The following is a 23,172-nucleotide window of genomic DNA, read 5'->3' as shown; positions in this document are numbered from 1 at the left end:
ACCACAATAACAACAATGTGTGAAGTTAATAGCAGACGTCATGTGAAATAAATTGGAGAAAGTCAGTATTGCATCCGTCTGTAGAAAGGGTAATAGATGGAGTTGCAATAATTATCATGGAATAAGTGTAATGCTCCTCTTGCACTTGTAAACGGTCAGATTCTAGAGCAGAAGGCGTAGAAGTGAGTACCAGAATAGTAAAAGAAAATCTGATTTAAGTTTGGGATCTCATGTCTGACAGAAATCTTGCAGAGAAAATAATTGGCAGCGCAATAGGTCTATGTACTCACCAGCAAGCTACAGTACTTTACTACGAAATGCTTCACCGTCGATTACGCGGAACAATTGCTCCACAAACACCTTCGTAACAGCTGTGGTACGATATTCAACGGGCTATGCGAGAAAACCTTTCAAGTAAACGATAAATGGGAGAATGTAGATTACCTGTGAAGCGCATTGTAGAGCATGGTAGAGGATACGTCCCATGGTACCAGTTATTACGGTTTTTTCCTATTGCATTCTTGTAAGGAGTGCGGGAAGAATGATTGTTTACTATTTTGTGCTCACGATCCCTTTATAGGGGCTGTACTATGTTCTTAGAGTCATCGTTTTATGCCGGGTCTTGAAACTCTGTAAGTAACGTCTCTCCGGATAGTTTTCGTCTGTGTTCAAGAGTCTGCCAGTTCAGTTTTTTCAGCATCTCTGCCACACTCCCTCAGGAATCAAACAAACCTTTCAACATCCGTGCTGTCTTCTCTGTATGAGTTCAGCATCCCCTGTTAGTCCTGTTTGGTACTGGTCCCACACAATGGAGCAGTATTCTAGGACAGGTCGCAGTATTCTAGGACAGGTCGCAGGAGTGATTTGTAACCACTCTCCTTTATACACCCACTGAATTTCCAACAAATCTATGTCTGCTACTTGCTCCACCCACGACTGAGCATACGTGATCGTTACATTTCATTCATATTAAGTGTTTCACGCAGGAGTTTACATGAGTTTTCGGATTTCGACTCTATCTCAGTGGTAATATATTATTTGGATACAATGTTTTTTCCATTTGTGAAGCGCACGATTTTACATTCCTGAACATATATAGCAAGTTGCTAGTCTTTTTACCGCTTTCAGGTCTTGTCGTGGTCTGATTGAGTATTGGTGCAGCTTCTTTCAGACTATACTTCATTATAGATACTGCATCATCCACGAAAAGTCTGACATTACTATTAATATTGTCCCAAGGTCATTATCTACAACATGAACAGCAAGGAACCCAGCGCACTTCCGTGGGGTACTCCCGAAGATTTTTTACGTCTGTCAACAACTCTCCATTCAGGATAATTTGCTGAGTCCTCTTTATCAAGATATCCTCAATATAGTAAAAACTTCGTCTGATAGTCGTACGACCGTACTTCTGATAATAAGCATAGATGAGGTGCTGATTCGAATGATTTTCGGAAATCGAGGAATGCTGCCCGACCGCCTTGATCCGTGGCTTTCAAGATGTTACGTGAGAAAAGTCTGATCTGTTTTCGAAATCCATTCTTGTTGTCATGGAGGAGGTAGTTCTGTTCGATATACCTCATTATATATGAGCTGATAACACGTTCTAAGATTCTACAACACATGGATAGCAAGGATACTTTGCGGTAGTTTTGTCGATCGCGTCTGATACCCTTCTTGTAGACCGGTTTAACCTGTGGTTTGTTCCAACTACTGGGTACGTATTTTTGTTCGAGAGATCTACGACAGACTATAGTTAACAGAGAGGCTACCTCAGCCCCAAATTCATTATAGAATCTGATAGAGATTCCGTCGGGTCCTGCGACTTTGGTCAGTCTTAACTACGAGGGGAAGTCGAAAGTAAAGGGATTTTTGAGAAAAAGGATATTTATTCTCATGATGGAAAACTGAAACATACATTATTTTTGTACATAACCTTCCTGAACGTCAACGCAATTTGTTCAATGTTTCACAGGCTTTTTGATTCCGTCGGAAAAAAAGTTTTTTGGTTGCACCTGCAACCAATTTTACACCGCATCAATGACTTCTACATCGGTTGCAAATCTTCTTCCCCTGACCGCTTGTTCAATGGTTCAAACATGCGGAAATCGCTTAGAGCCAATTCTGGACTGTATGGCTGGTGTTCCAGTAATTCGAGTCCCAACTCTTTTATTGTCTCGGTCGTCCGATTGGCAGAATGTGGCCGAGCGTTATCTTGCTGCAGTATGACACCTTTCCACAGTTTTCCGCGACGTCTGGATCTGATTGTAGGTTTCAGTTTAGTTAGCAACACATCACAATATTTCTACTGTTCACAGTTTCGTCTCTTGGGGTGAAACGAACGGCTACCACACCTTCAGTCTCCCAGAATAGTGTTAACATAATCTTATCAGCTGATGACTGGCGTTTAAATTTCTTAGCTTTGGTAATAATAGCTGTTTCCAAAACATGCTCCCAGCCTTACCTTCCGGTTCGTGACGCTGCAACTACGTTTCGTCTACAGTAACGATTTCATGTGAACGTCCATCACCCTCGCGGTGATAACGGGCTAAATGTTTACGAGAGATGTCCATCTTTTGCGCCTTATACTGCACTGACCGAAAATTTAGTCTGTCGTGTAAGATGGATTACGCTGAACCATGACTGGTAGGTAAAATATTGGCAATTTCGTCCACTGTGATTCGTCTGTTTTCCATCACCATACCGTCAACGACTTCTAAATTGTTGTCAATTGTTGACATCTTTCCTCGTCAAATAGACAAGTTCTTCCCTTTTGCATAAAAGTAATTTGGCCTTAGGATTAATAACTCGTGAGATCGCTTTTGACATTCTATGCACTGGACCCAATTTTCCATGGCTTTACTGTTACCACCCACTCTATCGGAGCTCTGAACCGACGTACGGCCCGTTTAGTCCATGTATGAAAATTCGTGAGGTAGAAAATTACGTCTTCCGAGAACTGTTGTCAACTAACTGCAAAAATATTCCAAATTTGTTCGGTTTAAGCTAGAAGCTGGTTCCAAGGTGCTTATGCCTGATTTTCGTAATGGAAGAGTTGAATGTCTCTTAAAAATCAGTGAATCAACCATCTGCAACAGACCCATTATCCTTCCAAGATTTAAGATATTTCACAGAATATCTCATGAGAAGATCAAAAGCCAAATTTGATTTATTTTGGCGTTGGGCTGTAGTAAACATCGGCTTCTTGAAGATCATAATGCTTAAGTTCCTTCACCTCGTCATCAGAAAAAAAAACTTTTCTGTTTGGAAAACAACCACTGGTGGAAGGAAGCAAAGTTATCTTCTCATCATTAACGGCGACAGTGTCTGTGTTGAGGCTCCAACTGCAATTATTACAATACAGTTTCCTTCAGATATGCAGACACTGTCGCCGTTTATTATGTAATCACGCACGGCGGGGCTAAAATGTCTATAGAAAATAATAACAATGGTCCGCCTATGCTCAGTTTCACGAGTGTGAGATCATTTGAATTGTGACGGCGTGATGTATGGAGGTTGGACCGGCACTGGGGGCGTGCTCGGATAACCGAAGTGATTAAGGCGACTGCTCACAATAATCGCAAAATCGGGGTTCTAGTACCGATACGACACAAATTTTCGTTTGTCGTAAGTAGTTGCTGCTAATTTGTATGCACAATATGTGAATTCATTTCATATCTTTTCGGCGCCAATTTCACCTTGGGGAATTTTCTTTCAATATCTTGTTAAAGTTCAGTAATTGAACTGATAATCAGTTGCAGCTTTAAGAACTGATAATCCATCATTTTTTGCCTCCTTAGTGCTACAAGCTTGATGTGTGGTACAACCTGTCGTCGATTTCTCATTTTATAGTTTTTACAATATTTTTACGTAGACAAGCGAAAAACTACTAAAGAACCTGCTGTGACAGATTGTCACATGTGACAACCATTCCCCGCAATTTTTTGTGACAACTAATCTCTAACAGACATTTCTAACAAAAACCGTGTTAGAAAAACAAACCTTGATCCAAATCTCAATGCTGAGAAAGATTAACATTGTGAAATTATTACTAAATAATAGAAAGCAGCTAGTATAAAGACTTCACTGAGTACAAAGTGAATAATGAGAGTTATTACACCAATGAACGAATACTAACAGCAGAATATTATGATCGTGTTGTGATTTTAGCCTGTACCGCTACGAAGCGGCAGCAACTGAGATCTGTGACTTGGAACAACCAACAAGTGTGACAACCTGCCGCAGCGTACTCTGCTGAGAAATTAACTAAAATACTGTATAATCAGCACATCGAAAAGGAAGTACCACACATTAATCATTAATCATTTGATTGTCTGTTCTATTATATGCACAGAAGACAATAATTTGGACTGTTTACTGTAAAACCCATTCAGAAACTTACTATGTGAATAATGAAGAGAAGCATATTGAGAATCAGTAGCAGACACAGGAAGAGAAACAAGTGTATCATGGAATAGACTGGATTGGAAACGTAACTGCATGCTGGACAAAATGAAGCTCGCCGAGAAAATATTTCATGCACCTTGAGATAGGCAAGCCAGCTCAAATTATCTGCCTCAAATGTGAAGGATGTAAGTTATGTTGCCTATCTCAAGGTGAATGAAACATTTTTCAGGCCAGTTTCATTTAGTCCACCATGCATGACTGTTATGAACAGGGAACGGAGATGAGCGGGAACTGTCACCAGATGGATGGATGATAGACGGAGGAAGATAAGAAAAGGGCCGAGACGATAACGAAATTGAAAGGGGACAAAAGATAGAAGAAAATATGCAGGAGCAATTTGGGTTCGGACGACCGAATTTCAAGTCTAGAGCACGCCATGATCCACCATTTGATGTCAAATGGCTGTTGATTTTTATGGCCGTTTGTGATTTATCAATGAATCACAGTTTCAGGCCATCAGTTGGCGCTAAAGATGAAAGTCTGTCAACATTTATCTCAACTTATTAGAAGTAAAGAATGCTATAAAGATAGAAATTGCCATGCATTTTAATCTATTCCAGATATGTAGTACTTACAACAGCAGTAGCGATGACTTGGAAACAGATGGAGATCGTGTTGCAGAAGAGCAGTACGGAAGTGGCGCGGCTGAGAACTTTCCGCAGGAGTCTCACACAGCTGGAAAAGAGAACGGATAAGCGATGTGTTTCTCTGTATTACAATGCAGAACTTAGTACTTGCTTGATAACTAACCGCGACCCTATTACATATTTACTCGAACAATTCTGATGATCCTTTATTCTAATATTAAACCAACGTCTCAAATTCTGAGATTTTTTTTTCTCCTTGAGTGATTTCTTCAGTTACACCATTTACACCAGTTTTTAAGCCAGACTACAGGCTTCTCTAGAACGAGTGAAGAAGTTCTACAGACTGGGTATTTCGAAACTGAATTACCTGGTATTCTGAGGATTGTCACTGTGTAATCATCTGCATAAAACAAAAGTTGTTGAGAGAAAATAAAAAGTATATTTGTGAACATGTATGGAAAACGGAGTTCATCATATAATTTGGCAACAAAGGAATATCTTCCAAGACTGTAAAATACGCAGTGTACAAGTCCGTGTATCTTAGTATTTCTTGACAAAAAAGTCTCAAAATTTCGATCATTTTGTTTTTGTTCACCACAAGTGTCTACAGTTCTACAGAAACTTTCCTTATGCGAGAAGGAAAACAATGGCTCAACGAATCCGTAGCGTTAGTACGAGAGTTAACGTTCTACATTTGTCAGATGATTGAACTTTTTGTAGACTCTCATACAATGGTGTGGATTCTTCGTCCCTACCTTCTTATTACCATCAGTGGCTGACAGATGACTTCTAACTATTCTAAAACTCACTCTCGCGATTATTTAATTTACATAACAATAGCCTGCAAGAGGTCCACGATTAAGGAATTTGTTGCTAGTGCACTCGAGGAAATGTAATTTCGATGGATTGCTCACGCGCTGCCTGCGATGTGTATGCTACAAGAGAATCTCAGACCAGAGAGCAGTGTTGTATGCAGTAAGAGCAGTGTCGGTAGCAGTAGGAGTAAGTAGTTGCTAGGAGTCGGGTGTATCGTGTTGGCTGGGCCGGTCGTGTGGAGCGATGGCGGAGCCTGAGCGTTCTAGTATAAGGTAAAAGCAGCCTCGCGCATATGTAGTATTGTTATATCAAGTCCCATGTAAATGTTTTAAAAAATCTCTTAATAATAATCTTTCTCATAAAAAGTAACGTTTGACAATCATTCATTTCAATTTAAAGAATTTACTAATTTCTCCAATCCATGGTCATCACGATAATTGTAAAGAAAAAATCAGTTCTTTTTATACATGACAAATCTATCGTCCAGCATTGCGCTGGGCTGTGCCAGAAAAATTTCATATAGGGGCAGATATATATGCGTTATCCGGCAACTTCACTGAGGTAAGATTTTTCAATTTATTCAGAATGACCTTTCACGGCCATGACGCAGCACTGCTGACGTCTATAATCTGCCACTAAATTCACAATCAATTATTGAAAGGTTATTAGTGAGCCACAATTTTATTGAGAAGTTAGTCACATTGCATTATTGTTAGGTTACGGAATACATTTATCTGTTGGTAGGTTATGCTAAATGTGAATGCTATATATTTTTTTTTTTGGGAAGTTACGCTAAATGTTAATGCTATACATAATTATACTATATTGTGGGGAAGTTACACTTGCCGAAAACCGGCCAGGATCGTATTTTGTGAATTTCTGAGAAGTAGTCAGTTATATATCTGCTCTTATTTACCTAATGTTAAATGTAGTTTGCATCTGGGGCAACGCATTTACTAATTTGTCACTCTTTCTTTCACAGATCATCGGCAATTTATTGCTCTTTGTTGTTATTGTATTTGTTCCATTTTGCTTTGTCTTCGATTTTGTGTCTACCTTTGTGTTCTGAAAATGCCGCGAAAAACTGCTAACAGTACATTGCGATCCGCAATGAGTGAAAAAAAACCGACTTGACTAATTTGACTGATAATACTAGCGACACCCAGTGCCTTAATGATAATCCTCCAATTATGGATAATCAATGCGTGCCGATCACCAGTAATGATTTTATTTCAAATGATGAACGAACAAATTCAATCATGTCCACAATTAATTTAACGGCAATTGATGACGCGGCACGTTCCGTTACAATGAACGCTGCCCAGTTTGACAAACCTGACTTGCAAAATTTACACAGTGAACAGATAAATATTTCTGACGAAAATGAACAATGGATTCAAAATATGTCAGATTTATTTGATTCCGATGTAGTGACCAAGAGTGCACATACAATTAGCAAACCTTTTCATGAGTCAGACAATGACCAAATTGTTACACAAAACGTGACACATGCATGTACATCATCACACAGCACAGAAAATAGAGTCGCTAATTTTGGCATGGATCAAGTTATGGCAGTATTGCTACAACTTCATGAATCGTACAAGCAACTTAATGAAAATCTCAAACAGTCGAATGAAAAACACGACAACAATTTCAAACAACTTAATGAAAAACAAGACAACAATTATAAACAACTTAATGAAAGTTTCAATCAGTCGAATGAAAACCACGACAGGTCGTTCAAACAAGTTAATGAAAAACTTGACACCTCTATTGAACAGCTTACTGAACAGATTACAGCCGTTTCCGTGCAATGTCATGATAATAAAGAACAATTACGTGAGGAAGTTAAGGCTTGTGCTAGGAACAGTAGTGAAGAAATTAGATCTGTTGTACAAGAATTAAGTAATACACATGCATCCACAAAAAAATTAGTGCAGTCGCTAAACAATGTTCTGAAAACGCAACTCAGTTGCGCGACGAGTTTAAATTAATGTCATCAGAAGTTTCACGCACACTGGATGCGAAAGTAGACACGAAATTTGACCAACAGAACAGCCAAACTGAGGAACGTTTTAATCGCCACCTACAGAACAGTGAAACGCGTTACCGTAAATTTATACAGGAACAGAATAAAGTAAAGAAACAAGTCATGGAAACAATTACTGTACAGAGAAAGGAAGATAAGCGTAAGTTATTTGCGAAAGCAAAAACATACGTAGACAACAACATTGTTACAGCATAAGACGAAATCAATACTATCAAACAGTTGAACACTGAATTGCATGGTGAAATATCCGATCTAAAAACAAAAACAGATACTAATATTCAGACTTTGAAAAATAAATATACAGTAGACTTTCAGACAATGACCAACTGACTTGAACAATTAGAATTAATACAGGATCCCGATGCCATTAAAGCAGACGTTAAGCAATTGAACAAAACCACACGTAAAATGCAGAAACAAATTAATGCTTGTGACACTAAAAACGGCGATCAGGTAAAAGCACTGACTGAAAAATTTGATGAATTGGCCAGTCGTATTGACGTTATCGAAAATAACAATGACACCAAATACGTCACCAGTTTCGTTTAATCAAACACCCGAATTCCAAAACATACAGCAGACAATCAGTGAGATAGGTTCGTCCAATAATATATTACGTAGAAAATTATCAACTTTACAGCAAGAAGTGACAGAGATGAAAAATGTCTCAGCCTCTAACACGACATAGCATACGCCACTCTCCGATCATTTCTCACACTCACACAGCAACAAGGAAATCACTACGTACAGAAAACACACCATTTCAACTCCTATCGCAATGCGCCGTATAGTAATGACTATCATGACAGACGTAAAAGCAAAGAGCACGGTTTTCAGCGCACGTATAACAACAGTAGGTTTTATCAGCAGCAGAGTCAACCACAACAACAGATTATTATGAATGAACCAGATAGTCGGTATCATCCCGAACCTAATACGTCAGGAAGAAATAACAGAACAGTACAAATAGTCGAAATGCGACAGCATCCGCCCGCAAATAACAGCACGTCAAAAAGAATTTGACTAGAAACAGTACAGGATGCATCCTCCAGCAACATAAGCAATACTTTTGACACACAGAATCATGTTCACGAAAACGTTATCACTTTTGACGACATCTGAGACACTCTTTTACATGAAAAACCAGTTATTAAAAAAAAATTTCCCACCCTGTCATTGAAGTAAAGATTGGATCATACACATTTTCAGCAGTAATCGATTCTGGATCACCTATGTCAATTATAAATGAAGAAACTTTCAACGAATGTAACAAAGAGAACACCTATCCTACGTTACCATTAGGCAAAACTAAAGTAAAAGGGGCAGTTTCTGGTAAAGGAGTAGATGTAAAATTACAGACACACTTATAATTTTGTATTGCAGGTCGTACGTTCCACTCAAATTTTTGGATTGTTCCCTTATTGACAACAGACGTTATTTTAGGTACGAGTTTTTTGGTACAACACGACGCAGTTATTGACTTTCCAAATTCGTATTTAATGTTAAAGGATGAAAATGTACAACTGGCATTAGAATTTCAGCACGCTTTATCTGCAGAAGAACAAGCTAATAATCGAACAGACCTCATTTCGACATCACGTAACATAGACTGTCATTCCACATTGTTCACAGATACGTAAGTACACAACTACAATACACCAGACGAAGCCCACTACGACGTTATGCAAATGATTTCTGAGAAGGTAAAACAAAGCAGTGCAAATATAGACGACGAATGTACTCAGCTACGCAATATTCTTTTAAAGCAAGTTCCAGTTTTTGACAACATCCCTTGTACTATGTCCGGTTTTATGTATGAATTTCAAGTTGAACAGCATGACACATTTAAAGCTAAACATTATCCCATTCCTTATATACACAGAGAACAAGTTAAGAAAGAATTGCAAGCTATGCTTGACCAAGGAATTATTGAACCGGCAGTTAGTCCGTACATAAACCCGCTCCATATTGTTAAGAAAAAGATTGGTTCACTTCGACTTGTGCTTGATTCGCGTCATGACAATGACATTATTATTAATGAAACAGATCGCCCACAGACACTAGAAGAACTTTTACAGAAATTTTATGGTACTGCTATTTATTCCACATTAGATTTAAAATCGGGATTTTGGCAAATTCAGCTCCATCCGAACTGCAGAAAGTACACAGCATTTCTCTGTTTTGGTGACTGTTACCAGTTTTGCAACTTACCGTTCGGTTTAACAACTTCTTCAGCAGCATTTATTCGCGGTTTGAATAGTATACTTCCGACAGAACTGAAAGACAGAATCACAACGTACGTAGACGACATTCTTATTACAGAAGTTAACTGGTCTGAACACAATCTGATTCTGGAACAACTGTTGCAAACTTTTCGTGCACAATGACTCACAGTTAATCTTAGCAAATCCCACTTTGGCAAAACTTCCATAAAATTTCTTGGACATCTAATTTCAGCAGAAGGCATTGCCCCTGGCCCGGAAAAACTTCAAGCTTTACGTGGCATTACTGTTCCAACGAGGAAGAAACAACTACGCAGCTTTTTGGGATTAATTAACTTTTCCCGTAAATTTATTCATTACTCTGCTTTAGACACCCCTAGATTATGCCAGTTGACGGGTAAAAACGCTATGTGGTCCTGGGATAGCCAAGCACAGTCTGAATTTGTCAACCTGAAACATGCCTTGTTAAATGCACCACTTTTATCACACCCAGATCCTACCAGATATTTTTCCATTGCCACCGAAAGTTCTAACACCGCTTTAGGCGTACACATTTTTCAGGAAATTGAAGAAGACGATACTACAGTAATTAAAAACATCGCCTTTGCAAGTCGCATTCTGTCACCTGCTGAACCCAATTATTCTTACAGAACTTGAAACATTATGTGTTGTATGGGCATTTACCAGATTCAGGCATTTTCTACCGTTTACACAGATCATAGAGCTATTCAGTTTTTACTTTCCGCTAAACTTACACACGACAGGTTAAGCAGATGGAAACTTTATTTACAGGAATTTAACTTTACAATTGTTCATATTCCCGGCACACAAAATGTTGTAGCAGACGCACTATCCCGTTCTCTCAGCAACAATCAGCATGTGGTGTCACCGCCAGACACCACACTTGCTAGGTGGTAGCTTAAATCGGCCGCGGTCCATTAGTACATGTAGCACCCGCGTGTCGCCACTGTCAGTACTTGCAGACCTAGCGCCACCACATGGCAGGTCTAGAAAGACGGACTAGCACTCGCCCCAGTTGTACGACGACTTTGCTAGCGTCTACACTGACGAAGCCTTGCTCTCATTTGCCGAGAGACAGTTAGAATAGCCTTCAGCTAAGCCCATGACTACGACCTAGCAAGGCGCCATTAGCCTTACAGTGATTGTAATTAACCGTATCTGGAGATAGTCTCATTTGTATCGTCAATAGCGATGTACCACAAGGATGCAATAAAGTTAAGTATCCGAGGAACTGCATATTTTTCTCTATAGTATTCACCAAGTATCCTGTTCCAGAACTCACGCCAGCCGGCGTGTGTGTACGCGTGCCTTTCGGCTACCTCCGAGTGGCGTGGCTGTCTTGCTACGCCACAACACAGCAAGACATCGCAACCAACTTCTGCCAAGCAAATTTTAGTGTCATGTATGTTCGACAAGTTGCATTTGAAAATTTCATTTCGTCGTCATTACGAGACATAGCACAAGAGCAGAGCAAAGACAACATGTGGAAAGAAATTAAACACCTTTGGCAAGATAGGAATAATGTTACCATTAGAAACCATTACATTGTACGGAATAATATTCTGTTTCGCCGCTCTCACCCTGACAGCAACAACTGGTTATTATGTATTCCTGACGAACTTGTTAACAAATTAATTTGGTATACTCATTTAAGTTACACACATTATGGAGTCAGAAAATGTTTTCTTATACTAAAACAGAACTGTTATTTTGCCAACATGGCGAAACGTAATCGACGAGTTTTAGCGTCATGTAAAATCTTCCAGAAAGCTAAATCAGACACGATTTCACATATTCCTCCGTTACATCCCATTGTACCCGTTAAATTGAGTCATATGGCCGCTGTAGACATTTATTATCTAATTCTCAGAACTAACAGAGGTTTTTGCTATATCTTTGTCGCTGTTGAACTCACTTCGAAATTTGTTACCTTCACTCCGTTACGCAAAGCCACTGCGAAATCTGTTTCGAATGCATTTGTAAAAAATTTTACTGTTTCATGTAGGGCAAGTATTGAAAGTAATTTCCGACAATGGACCACAATTTCGATCTGCGATATGGACACTATGTTACGAGCTAGAAACATTCCTGCGATCTATATATCCAGATATCACGCTTCTTCGAACCCTTCTGAACGACTAATGAAAGAAATTAGTAAACTATGTAGAATATACTGCCACAAAAACCATACTGATTGGGATACACACATATTCTCATTCCAGGATGTAATTAACTTCATACCAAATGAATCTACTGTGCTATTTCCGACTGTTATATTGAAAAATGTTGAACCACCTAACAAAATTAAAGAATTAGTATCTTTTCCTATATCTCGTCGACTACGCCACCACGAAATAATTGACACTGCGCTCAACAACAGCAAACGTGCCGCACAGCGCCGGAGAAGACAGCAAAAACAGGTTTGTACACGCCGTGACTTTCACATTGGACAGAAGATATTAGTACGCACACATTATTTATCCAACAGAGGAAAAAGTAGATGCAGTAAATTTGAGCTGCCGTACGCAGGTACATATAGAATTCGTAGCATTCCTCACCCCAATGTAGTACACGTCGAAACTTTGAGAACCACAAAAAGCAAGGGCAATCACTATATTTCCAATATTAAACCGTTTATTGAATGAACATGCTTTATGATTTAGCACACTGTAATTCCATTTCCCGATATTTATATGACCACTTATGCAATTATATTTATGTGACTACTTACTGATAATGATTATATTTTTTCTTGGCAAGTGCGCGGCAAGGTAAGGTTAGCAGGTCGCTTTTCTTGTCGTTACACATCAGACTGTGCACATTTTTCGATTTCTTTGGTGTTTGTATGATTGTTTTCCTAACGAAAGTAGAATTTTGTCTGTATGCACTATGAAATCTTTAAGATATAACAAACACGAGTTGACTCTGACATTTTTCCTAATGATATCTCAATATCTTGACTATTCTACATTTTTTGCTACTACATTATGATACTGTGCGTACATTTTTGCACTTGAAAATTGTCTATGTTTTTGACCTAATACGTTTTCTGTCATGCTATGCCGTATGCTTAGTTATATCACTAGAAACAAGTTTTCATTTAATGGGTACGTGATTTAAATGCAAGATATTAATCCTTATTCATCATTTTCAGAAAGCAATAACGTGTAAAGGAAATAAATTATACAACCCCAGTGGTTTACTATGAAATGGAAATTTCACCATCGGAATGAACGAAAGAAAATGCAATACCTTGTCATGAAGAGCAAATGAATCAGAATTACAAGGCATTAACAACAATATACTATACTCACTATATAACAGCAGTCTTAACTAATTATTTTTCTTTCAGAATACGAGGCGATTGATGCAGGCTGTCAGACAGAACTACACATGTTAATTTTAGTGATGAAATATGCTAGAAGTAAGAAACTCTATACTATATAATGTAATGAAAATGAATAGCTGTATGAAGTAAATGGTAATATGAATATGAATCATGAAGTGTCTATTTTTGCAGATGAGAATAAATGATGATGAATAGTTGTATGAAGAATATGGTAATATGAATAATAAAGTTTTTCTTTGCAGATGACGATAATGATGAAGTCTATATATTTTCTGTTAGTTAAGAAATGCTATGGAGTTATTTAAGTATTTGTTGTAGTTCCTTTAGACAGTATGTCTTATGTCGCATAGTATAATGACTGAATGTTTTGGGAAAGACAGCTAGAGTGCATACATATTAAGTATACATTTCATTACCTGTTATTCGAAGTTCACTACTTTTCAGCATAATATGAGTACATCTTTTCTTTCAGGTCAATAACCCATTTTGTATTTTTCCCAGGGGAAGCTTTTCATGGTATCAATATGCTATAAGCACTTAGCTATGAAAGCTGTTCTAATACTTGCATTTTTTTACCCAGTTTTGTCTATCACTTATGAATGTGATCACATATACTGTACTTGTTTCATAACCTTGCTACAGCTGACTCATGACGAATGACGTTAATAATCCTTATTTTCAGCAATAAGTCAAAAGCAAATATTTTCATGCCCCAGCAATTAACTATCGATCCCAACGCAATGCATTGCTAGTACAAAAAAAAGTTTTATTACCAGTCCCAACTATTACCAGTATACAACTAAATAATGCTAACAGTTTAAGGTATATTTGTAGTCCTAAATATAATGCAAATTTCTCTGATGTATTGAATCCATTATATCTATGTATTATTGGACTACAGACTTTGAGTAATAGTTCCAATGTGTTACATTTTAAATATGTCTTATGCCACTTGCATGATATCAAATATAAACACTAGCAGCTTGATGCTACACACAATAACTCTTGTTTTGAATGATGACTTCTGAGTAATACTGAATGATGTTTTGTAATTATGCAGAAATGCTATACCAATGATTACTGTAATGAGATGACTTATGAATGACGTTTTGTAACACTGCATAGATGAATGCAAATAATTACTGTAATGAGATGACTTATGCATAAATGCTATGCCAGTGATTACTGTAATGAGATGACTTATGAATGATGTTTTGTAACACTGCATAAATGAATGCCAATAATTACTGTAATGAGATGACTTATGCATAAATGCTATGCCAATAATTACTGTAATGAGATGACATGAATAATTTTCTGTAATACTCCATACATTCTACTTAAATGCTGTGGAAATGGCCAATGAATGTCAATAATTATTCAGATCGGTTGATACACTAGTGTAAATCTATGATGACTAGCATAAGACGTAATGTATCCTTCACCTTCTGACCTAATTACCAGCAATTACTGCAATATCCGTATGTCTTTTCCATCCTCATGGTCATTGAGCACTATATTTGGTTTTTGCACTAATCCTACATTGATGTGAGAGTATGGATTCTACAAGAATGTGGTGTTGACATATCAAGCTCTCCACCACCTTGAACGATGGAGATGTCATTATGGTCCTACTGTTTGGTGTACCTAATGTACTACCAAAATGATTACATAGAATATTAATACAACATTTCAGTGTCTTGGCTACACTAATAAATACTTCAGGGAAGAGAACTTCAGATTGTCTCACTTGGTGTTGTGCTTCTGTAGAAAGATATGGACTTTCAGTGCAGCTATGTGCAACCCACTGTGCTACAACCATGATGCTATCTTTCCCATTCCTTTCCTAGTTCTTGTAAAATGTTAGAGACTTATACAGTGTGTATTCACTTTATTTCATTTCCTGATGTATTCAGTTCTTGTAAAAATGCTAAAGACTTCTACAGTGCGAGTGCACTTTATTTCACTCCCTGATATATTTAATTCATGCAAAAATACTCAAGACTTTTACAGTGCGTGTGCACTTCATTTCATTTCTTAATGTATCCAGTTCTTGTAAAATGCTAAAGACTTTTACAGTGCGTGTGCACTTTATTTCATTTCTTAATGTATTCAGTTCATGTAAATATGCTAAAGACTTCTACAGTGCGTGTGCACTTTATTTCATTCCTTGATATGTTTAATTCATGTACACATGTTAAAGACTTTTACAGTGTGTGTGCACTTTATTTCATTTCTTAATGTATTCAGTTCTTGTAAAAAATGCTAAAGACTTATACAGTGTGTGTGCACTTTATGTCATTTGTTAATATATTTTGTACTCATTGTGTATACATTTTGTCATTTCTTAATATGTTCTGAACTCAGTGCGTGTGCACTCTGTTCCATTTATTAATATGTTCTGCACTTATCAATAATGTATACACTCTGTGACTGTAGACTTAGTAACTAAATAGATTATAGAAAAATTTGTTGCTCATGGCAAGTCCAATTGACTCACCATCGCTGTCAAATTCCCCCCCCCCCCCCCCAGTGGAGGGTTTAGCAAGAGGTCCATGATTAAGGAATTTGTTGCTAGTGCACTCGAGGAAATGTAATTTCGATGGATTGCTCACGCGCTGCCTGCGATATGTATGCTATGAGAGAACCTCATACCAGAGAGCAGTGTTGTATGCAGTAAGAGCAGTGTCGGTAGCAGTAGGAGTAAGTAGTTGCTAGCTGGCAGTCTGGTGTATCGTGCTGGCTGGGCCGGTCGTGTGGAGCGATGGCGGAGCCTGAGCGTTGTAGTATAAGGTAAAAGCAGCCTCGCGCATATGTAGTATTGTTATATCAAGTCCATGTAAATGTTTTAAAAAAATCTCTTAGTAATAATCTTTCTCATAAAAAGTAACTTTTGACAATCATTCATTTCAATTTAAAGAATTTACTAATTTCTCCAATCCATGGTCATCCCGATTATTGTAAAGAAAAAATCAGTTGTTCTTTTTAAACATGACAAATCTATCGTCCAGCATTGCACTTGGGCTGTGCCAGAAAAATTTCATTTAGGAGCAGATATATATGCGTTATCCGGCAACTTCATTGAGGTAAGATTTTTCAATTTATTCAGAATGATCTTTCAGTGCCATGACACAGCACTGCTGACGTCTAAAATTTACCACTTTAAATTCAAAATCAATTATTGAAAGGTTTTAAGTGAGCCACAATTTTATTGAGAGATTAGTCACATTGCATTATTGGTAGGTTACGGAATACATTTATCTGTTGGTAGGTTACGCAGAATGTGACTTATATAATTATATTTTTTACTGTAGGGAGGTTTCGGAATTTTTCTGTTGGGAGGTTACACTTGGCGACCCTAAAGAAACGACTTATTTGTCTTTACAACAATCAGGATGACCAAGGATTGCATAAACTAGTAAAATCTTTAAATTGAGTTGAATGATTGTCAAAAGTTAATTTTTTATAAGTTAGATTATTATTGAGAGATTGTTTTAAAAACATTTACATGGGGCTTGACATAACAATACTACATATGCGCGAGGCTGCTTTTACCTTATGCTACAACGCTCAGGCTCCGCCATCGCTCCCCACGACCGGCCCAACCAACAGGATACACACAACTGTTACACAGTTCCTACTGCATACAACACTGCTCTTTGGTCTGAGATTCTCCTGCCAACAGAAAAATTCCGAAACCTCCCTACAGTAAAAAATATAATTATATAAGTCACATTCTGCGTAACCTACCAACAGATAAATGTACTCCGTAACCTACCAATAATGCAATGTGTCTAACTTCTCAATAAAATTGTGGCTCACTAATACCCTTGCAATAATTGATTGTGAATTTAAAGTGGTAAATTTTAGACGTCAGCAGTGCTGCATCATGGGCCTGAAAGATCATTCTGAATAAATTGAAAAATCTTACCTCAATGAAGTTTCCGGGTACCGCATATATACTCCTGGAAATTGAAATAAGAACACCGTGAATTCATTGTCCCAGGAAGGGGAAACTTTATTGACACATTCCTGGGGTCAGATACATCACATGATCACACTGACAGAACCACAGGCACATAGACACAGGCAACAGAGCATGCACAATGTCGGCACTAGTACAGTGTACATCCACCTTTCGCAGCAATGCAGGCTGCTATTCTCCCATGGAGACGATCGTAGAGATGCTGGATGTAGTCCTGTAGAACGGCTTGCCATGCCATTTCCACGTGGCGCCTCAGTTGGACCAGCGTTCGTGCTGGACGTGCAGACCGCGTGAGACGACGCTTCATCCAGTCCCAAACATGCTCAATGGGGGACAGATCCGGATATCTTGCTGGCCAGGGTAGTTGACTTACACCTCCTAGAGCACGTTGGGTGGCACGGGATACATGCGGACGTGCATTGTCCGGTTGGAACAGCAAGTTCCCTTGCCGGTCTAGGAATGGTAGAACGATGGGTTCGATGACGGTTTGGATGTACCGTGCACTCTTCAGTGTCCCCTCGACGATCACCAGTGGTGTACGGCCAGTGTAGGAGATCGCTCCCCACACCATGATGCCGGGTGTTGGCCCTGTGTGCCTCGGTCGTATGCAGTCCTGATTGTGGCGCTCACCTGCACGGCGCCAAACACGCATACGACCATCATTGGCACCAAGGCAGAAGCGACTCTCATCGCTGAAGACGACACGTCTCCATTCGTCCCTCCATTCACGCCTGTCGCGACGCAACTGGAGGCGGGCTGCACGATGTTGGGGCGTGAGCGGAAGACGGCCTAACGGTGTGCGGGATCGTAGCCCAGCTTCATGGAGACGGTTGCGAATGGTCCTCGCCGATACCCCAGGAGCAACAGTGTCCCTAATCTGCTGGGAAGTGGCGGTGCGGTCCCCTACGGCACTGCGTAGGATCCTACGGTCTTGGCGTGCATCCGTGCGTCGCTGCGGTCCGGTCCCAGGTCGACGGGCACGTGCACCTTCCGCCGACCACTGGCGACAACATCGATGTACTGTGGAGACCTCACGCCCCACGTGTTGAGCAATTCGGCGGTACGTCCACCCGGCCTCCCGCATGCCCACTACATGCCCTCGCTCAGAGTCCGTCAACTGCACATACGGTTCACGTCCACGCTGTCGCGGCATGCTACCAGTGTTAAAGACTGCGATGGAGCTCCGTATGCCACGGCAAACTGGCTGACACTGACTGCGGCGGTGCACAAATGCTGCGCAGCTAGCGCCATTCGACGGCCAACACCGCGGTTCCTGGTGTGTCCGCTGTGCCGTGCGTGTGATCATTGCTTGTACAGCCCTCTCGCAGTGTCCGGAGCAAGTATGGTGGGTCTGACACACCGGTGTCAATGTGTTCTTTTTTCCATTTCCAGGAGTGTATATCTGTTCCTATATGAAATTTTTCTGGCACAGCCCAGTGCAATGCTGGACGATAGATTTGTCATGTTTAAAAAGAACAACTGATTTTTTCTTTACAATAATCGGGATGACCATGGATTGGAGAAATTAGTAAATTCTTTAAATTGAAATGAATGATTGTCAAAAGTTACTTTTTTTGAGAAAGATTATTATCAAGAGATTTTTTTTAAAACATTTACATGGGACTTGACATAACAATACCACATGTGCGCGAGGCTGCTTTTACTTTATACTACAACGCTCAGGCTCCGGCATCGCTGCACACGACCGGCCCAGCCAGCACGATACACCAGACTGCCAGCTAGCAACTACTTACTCCTACTGCTACCGACACTGCTCTTACTGCATACAACACTGCTCTCTGGTCTGAGGTTCTCTCGTAGCGTACATATCGCAGGCAGCGCGTGACCAATCCATCGAAGTTACATCTGCTCGAGTGCACTAGCAACAAATTCCTTAATCATGGACCTTTTGCAAGCTGGCTATTTCTGTGGTTATCAGTTTTTATACACCAGCACAACAACACGTTCTCATAGTTTGAAGTGTCTCAGAACAGATTATCGCACATCAGTTAAAAGCCTCGGTTTACTAACATCGTAATTATTACGGTTACGTTTGAATTACTGTTCTCTAATTCAATGTTTATCTCCTTATCTTTAGAACACGTACCTCTTACATCTGACACCATAATAATTATTCTCTTCGTAAGGCCTAAACATTTTTTCTACATTGTTTTAGGACGTTCCCATTGGAATCGCACTGTTTACCTGCGCAGAGAATTTTAATTAAATAGTTTGCACTGTTATGACTCATTCCGCACAGCAAGTAAGGCAGAGTCTTTTCGATTATTGATTAGCAATGAAAACACACCAACCGACCTTCTCCTGTGTTCTGATTGTTCGTGGAATACTTTCAGCCACCAAATAACTTCGCAATGTCCTTGTGGTACCAGTAAAATATAATTGGTACTAACTACTTGTCTTAGTCGCACATTGCATCTAATTGTATCATTTTCATCATCTGCAGGTAACGTATTCTGGAAATCCCGTAAATAATACCCTCCCACGAAAAGCCTCATCTAGCTATTTCCCTTTATTCTGCTGAACAAGAAACGTCTAGATAATTAATTTGATTTTGTGTTTTGACCACCGTCGTAATTCTTTGAGTTTCCTTGTAATGCATGTCAGTATGTGTGTGGCGAGTATTTGTGACTTTTCCAATATACTGCAATTGTTGTTAATCAATTTATTGCGTTATTTCTGGTTTTAATATCGTCAGTTTACCAATACTGAGAGGATTGGTTCTTTGTATTACTGCTGATTTATTTTGAATTTATAACCAGTTCTTAGAGGTTTGTGTGCATACAAACTTGTGTGCAACTCTATCTACCAGGTTACAAGCTCGGTATTGATTGCTAGGCGTGGAATGTATTTTGATGAAGTATTCTTTTGTTGCAGTTATCTCATGGACTACCTTGTACCAAGACGCCCTCACGTCACTGGTGACAAATTTGGTGTTAGTGTGTTCCAGACCTTAAGACTTGGTCATTTTTCATGTACACATTATTGCAGAATTTATTTAGTAGGCTATTTTAGGCCTGAAAAATGGTTCTTGGGAAAATAAACATCTGGAGACAAAAGTGAAACGGGTTTCAGTGTCTTCCGAAACTGCCCTCTGTTGTTACTCTTGTTAAAACTGTATGGCGGTAAAGCGTTTTAGGTAGCAGTGAGTGGACATATGTCTTATGTCAACATTTTCAATTCTCCCATTCGATTACATCATGAATGTCACAAACAAAGCTACCTCTGCGAGTATAAGTAAAAAAAAAGTAAAAAGTTTTCCCGTTTAATTTTGCATAATTCGTAACGCAGTAGAACTTTCGTTTTCTGTAGCTCGGCATGTGAAGCACACTACACGCCGTGGACAGACCAGTATGCGTACACCACGCTTCGAATTGTAGTGTAAGGCTTCTAACAACCTGTCCGCAACACAAGTGTGCCTCACATCCCGTATACTCTGGATATGGCACAGTAATACTTCGAGTATTCAGAAAATGAAGATACATTTGGTACGAGGTAGACAATTTTTCCACCAACAACAAGGTGGATTAGGAAAGGCTAAACCCCATTAGGTAAGACGGTAGATTCTATCCTCAAGAATGGGATACTTGTGCCTCACGGAAAAAGTTACTTGAATAAAAATGGTTATTATTTCAAAATATAATCACAAGCAATCTTATTGCAGATAGATTCTGTCCTGTCAACGTGACGAATAAAAAAGCGTGGCAAGATGAGCGATTAAATGACTAGATCGACTCGGATTAAATCTGCAGGAACGTAATGTGGTGAACGATATCAGATATTGTTAATTTATTGTGGTGATAGAACAGGAGCAATAAATTAGCAACAGCAGCAAATAAAGTTACATACATGCTACCTAAGTGCAAACTCTCTCTAACAACCCAATTACGCGAAGCATTGTGTGCAGCTATTTAGGAGTTTTTCTCGGAACCTGTACTATACAGTCTATTTAAACACTTGTAAAATCATGCACAAAATAGCCAGTGGCTGCATTGATAAGGTACCCCATGGGGGCTGTAAAGCTTGTAACACCACAGCTCTTATGCTGTATGAATTTATTTTGCTTTTGCTTTATTTAATGTTACGTTGTTGATCTTCTGTAAGTGTGATTGAATCGATAACATAAAATTGTGTACTCTTATCTTTGTTAAAAAACTTTGGTGTCGTGATTTGCTTCTATGCAAAGTGGTGTATCTGTAATTTAAAGTTCTTTGTCCCAGTTGGAGGGAACAGAACTTATTGTATGTAATTGTAATTTTGTGTGAATAATTTTTTGTAGAAGTGTCAGTATGTGAAAATGTTCTGTTTTATTTAATGTATTTGTTTGCTGTTATGTAAATTGCTGATCCTCACTTAGGGTTCTTAGTTAGTTTGTATGTAAATGGTGTAGTGGTTCCCCTCAGGAACGGAAATGTGTAGCACGCGCAAATTGTGGTTGGCATAGGTGAAAAAGGTGGAACTGATAGTCAGTCGGAGACGAGCCACCAGTCGGAAAGGAGCTACGAGTCTGTGCACTGTCATTATAACGGTGCATATTGTGATGATTCAGAGAGAGGCTTTTCCTGCTTCTTTCCAAGGCCTCGGATGGATGGACAAATAGCTCGAACTATTCTGGAATTTGTATGAATCATCGCCACGAAGAAATGACAGAGTCCAGCAATTCTGTCTGCGAATCCACCTACCAACATGCAGTTGCCACCACGTTGCGCAATCACTGTAACGTAATACTATATTAATGTACAGTGAAGGATCAGCCTAATGGATTTGTTAGTGTGCTGAAATATAAGGTAATTCATATCGGAATTTATTTACCTACCTTGATTTCACTCCTCATCATAATACCTCTCAGGGTCCTCTCCGTTTGAAGTAAAGTGATTACCGAGTGTCCTTACTGAAAGTACATTTATGACCAGAGTTTTATCAATTAATGCCTCTTGAACTTAGTAAAGAGAAAGTTAAAATCAATGATGCTTGTTGAAATAATTTTCCTAGTAAAACTGCTTACTAAAGTGCTGTTACCAACTTCAAACTTTAGGCTGAGTCTTATAAAGTAAATGATCACGTTGTTGTCTGTGGTAAATTCTAAAAGGTGAGTCAGTTTCTTGCAATTTTGTCAACATTGTGTTTCGTTGTAGTAAAAGTGAGAAAGCTGCAGTTGTGAAACGTTATATTCTCATGTATGCCAAGTGTTTGTCTCTCTTGTGTGCATATTAACAGTATAAAGACCACTCAGTTTGTGTAAACCCTGAAAGTGATAGTGTTTTTTTGTACCTGTTATAATTTGGAAAATAGTTCCTGCTGCTCTAACTGTTAGCTTCAATCTTAAAACATATGTGCGTCAGAGTTCATTGCACTCGCGTGTTACTAAGTCTAGGTTGTGTCTGTTGTGTTGTCCATTATAGTTACTTATACCTACTTTCATAAACGAGAATGTTAATCTTTCTCTTGCCTAATTAGGCTGGCGACCGCTTCCCTTATTCTAGGAATAGTATAGCTAGGCAAAATTTAGTTTGTCACTATTCCAATGTTTACGTAATTCTTACTTTCATTTCCGATAAGCCACCTCCGTTAGGAACAACACGGTCAAATTAACAAAATTCCTCTCAGAGGGTAACACTGCTCTGTTGCTTTGTGCCATAGATGCTTTTACAAAA

General features: G+C 39.0%; 1 protein-coding gene across 1 annotated transcript in view; it reads right to left on the bottom strand.

Annotated features, from left to right (window-relative positions):
- The window catches only part of LOC126101413 (uncharacterized), a 141,823-nt gene that overhangs the window by 33,958 nt on the left and 84,693 nt on the right, over positions 1-23,172 (bottom strand). The window contains exon 5 of the mRNA XM_049912075.1: positions 5,043-5,142. Within this exon, the coding sequence (XP_049768032.1) occupies positions 5,043-5,142 (100 nt within the window). The remainder of the gene's footprint in view (positions 1-5,042; positions 5,143-23,172) is intronic.

The sequence above is a fragment of the Schistocerca cancellata genome, chromosome 9 (assembly GCF_023864275.1).
Source record: "Schistocerca cancellata isolate TAMUIC-IGC-003103 chromosome 9, iqSchCanc2.1, whole genome shotgun sequence".
Lineage (NCBI taxonomy): Eukaryota > Metazoa > Arthropoda > Insecta > Orthoptera > Acrididae > Schistocerca > Schistocerca cancellata.
This window is presented reverse-complemented; position numbering and strand designations above follow the sequence as displayed.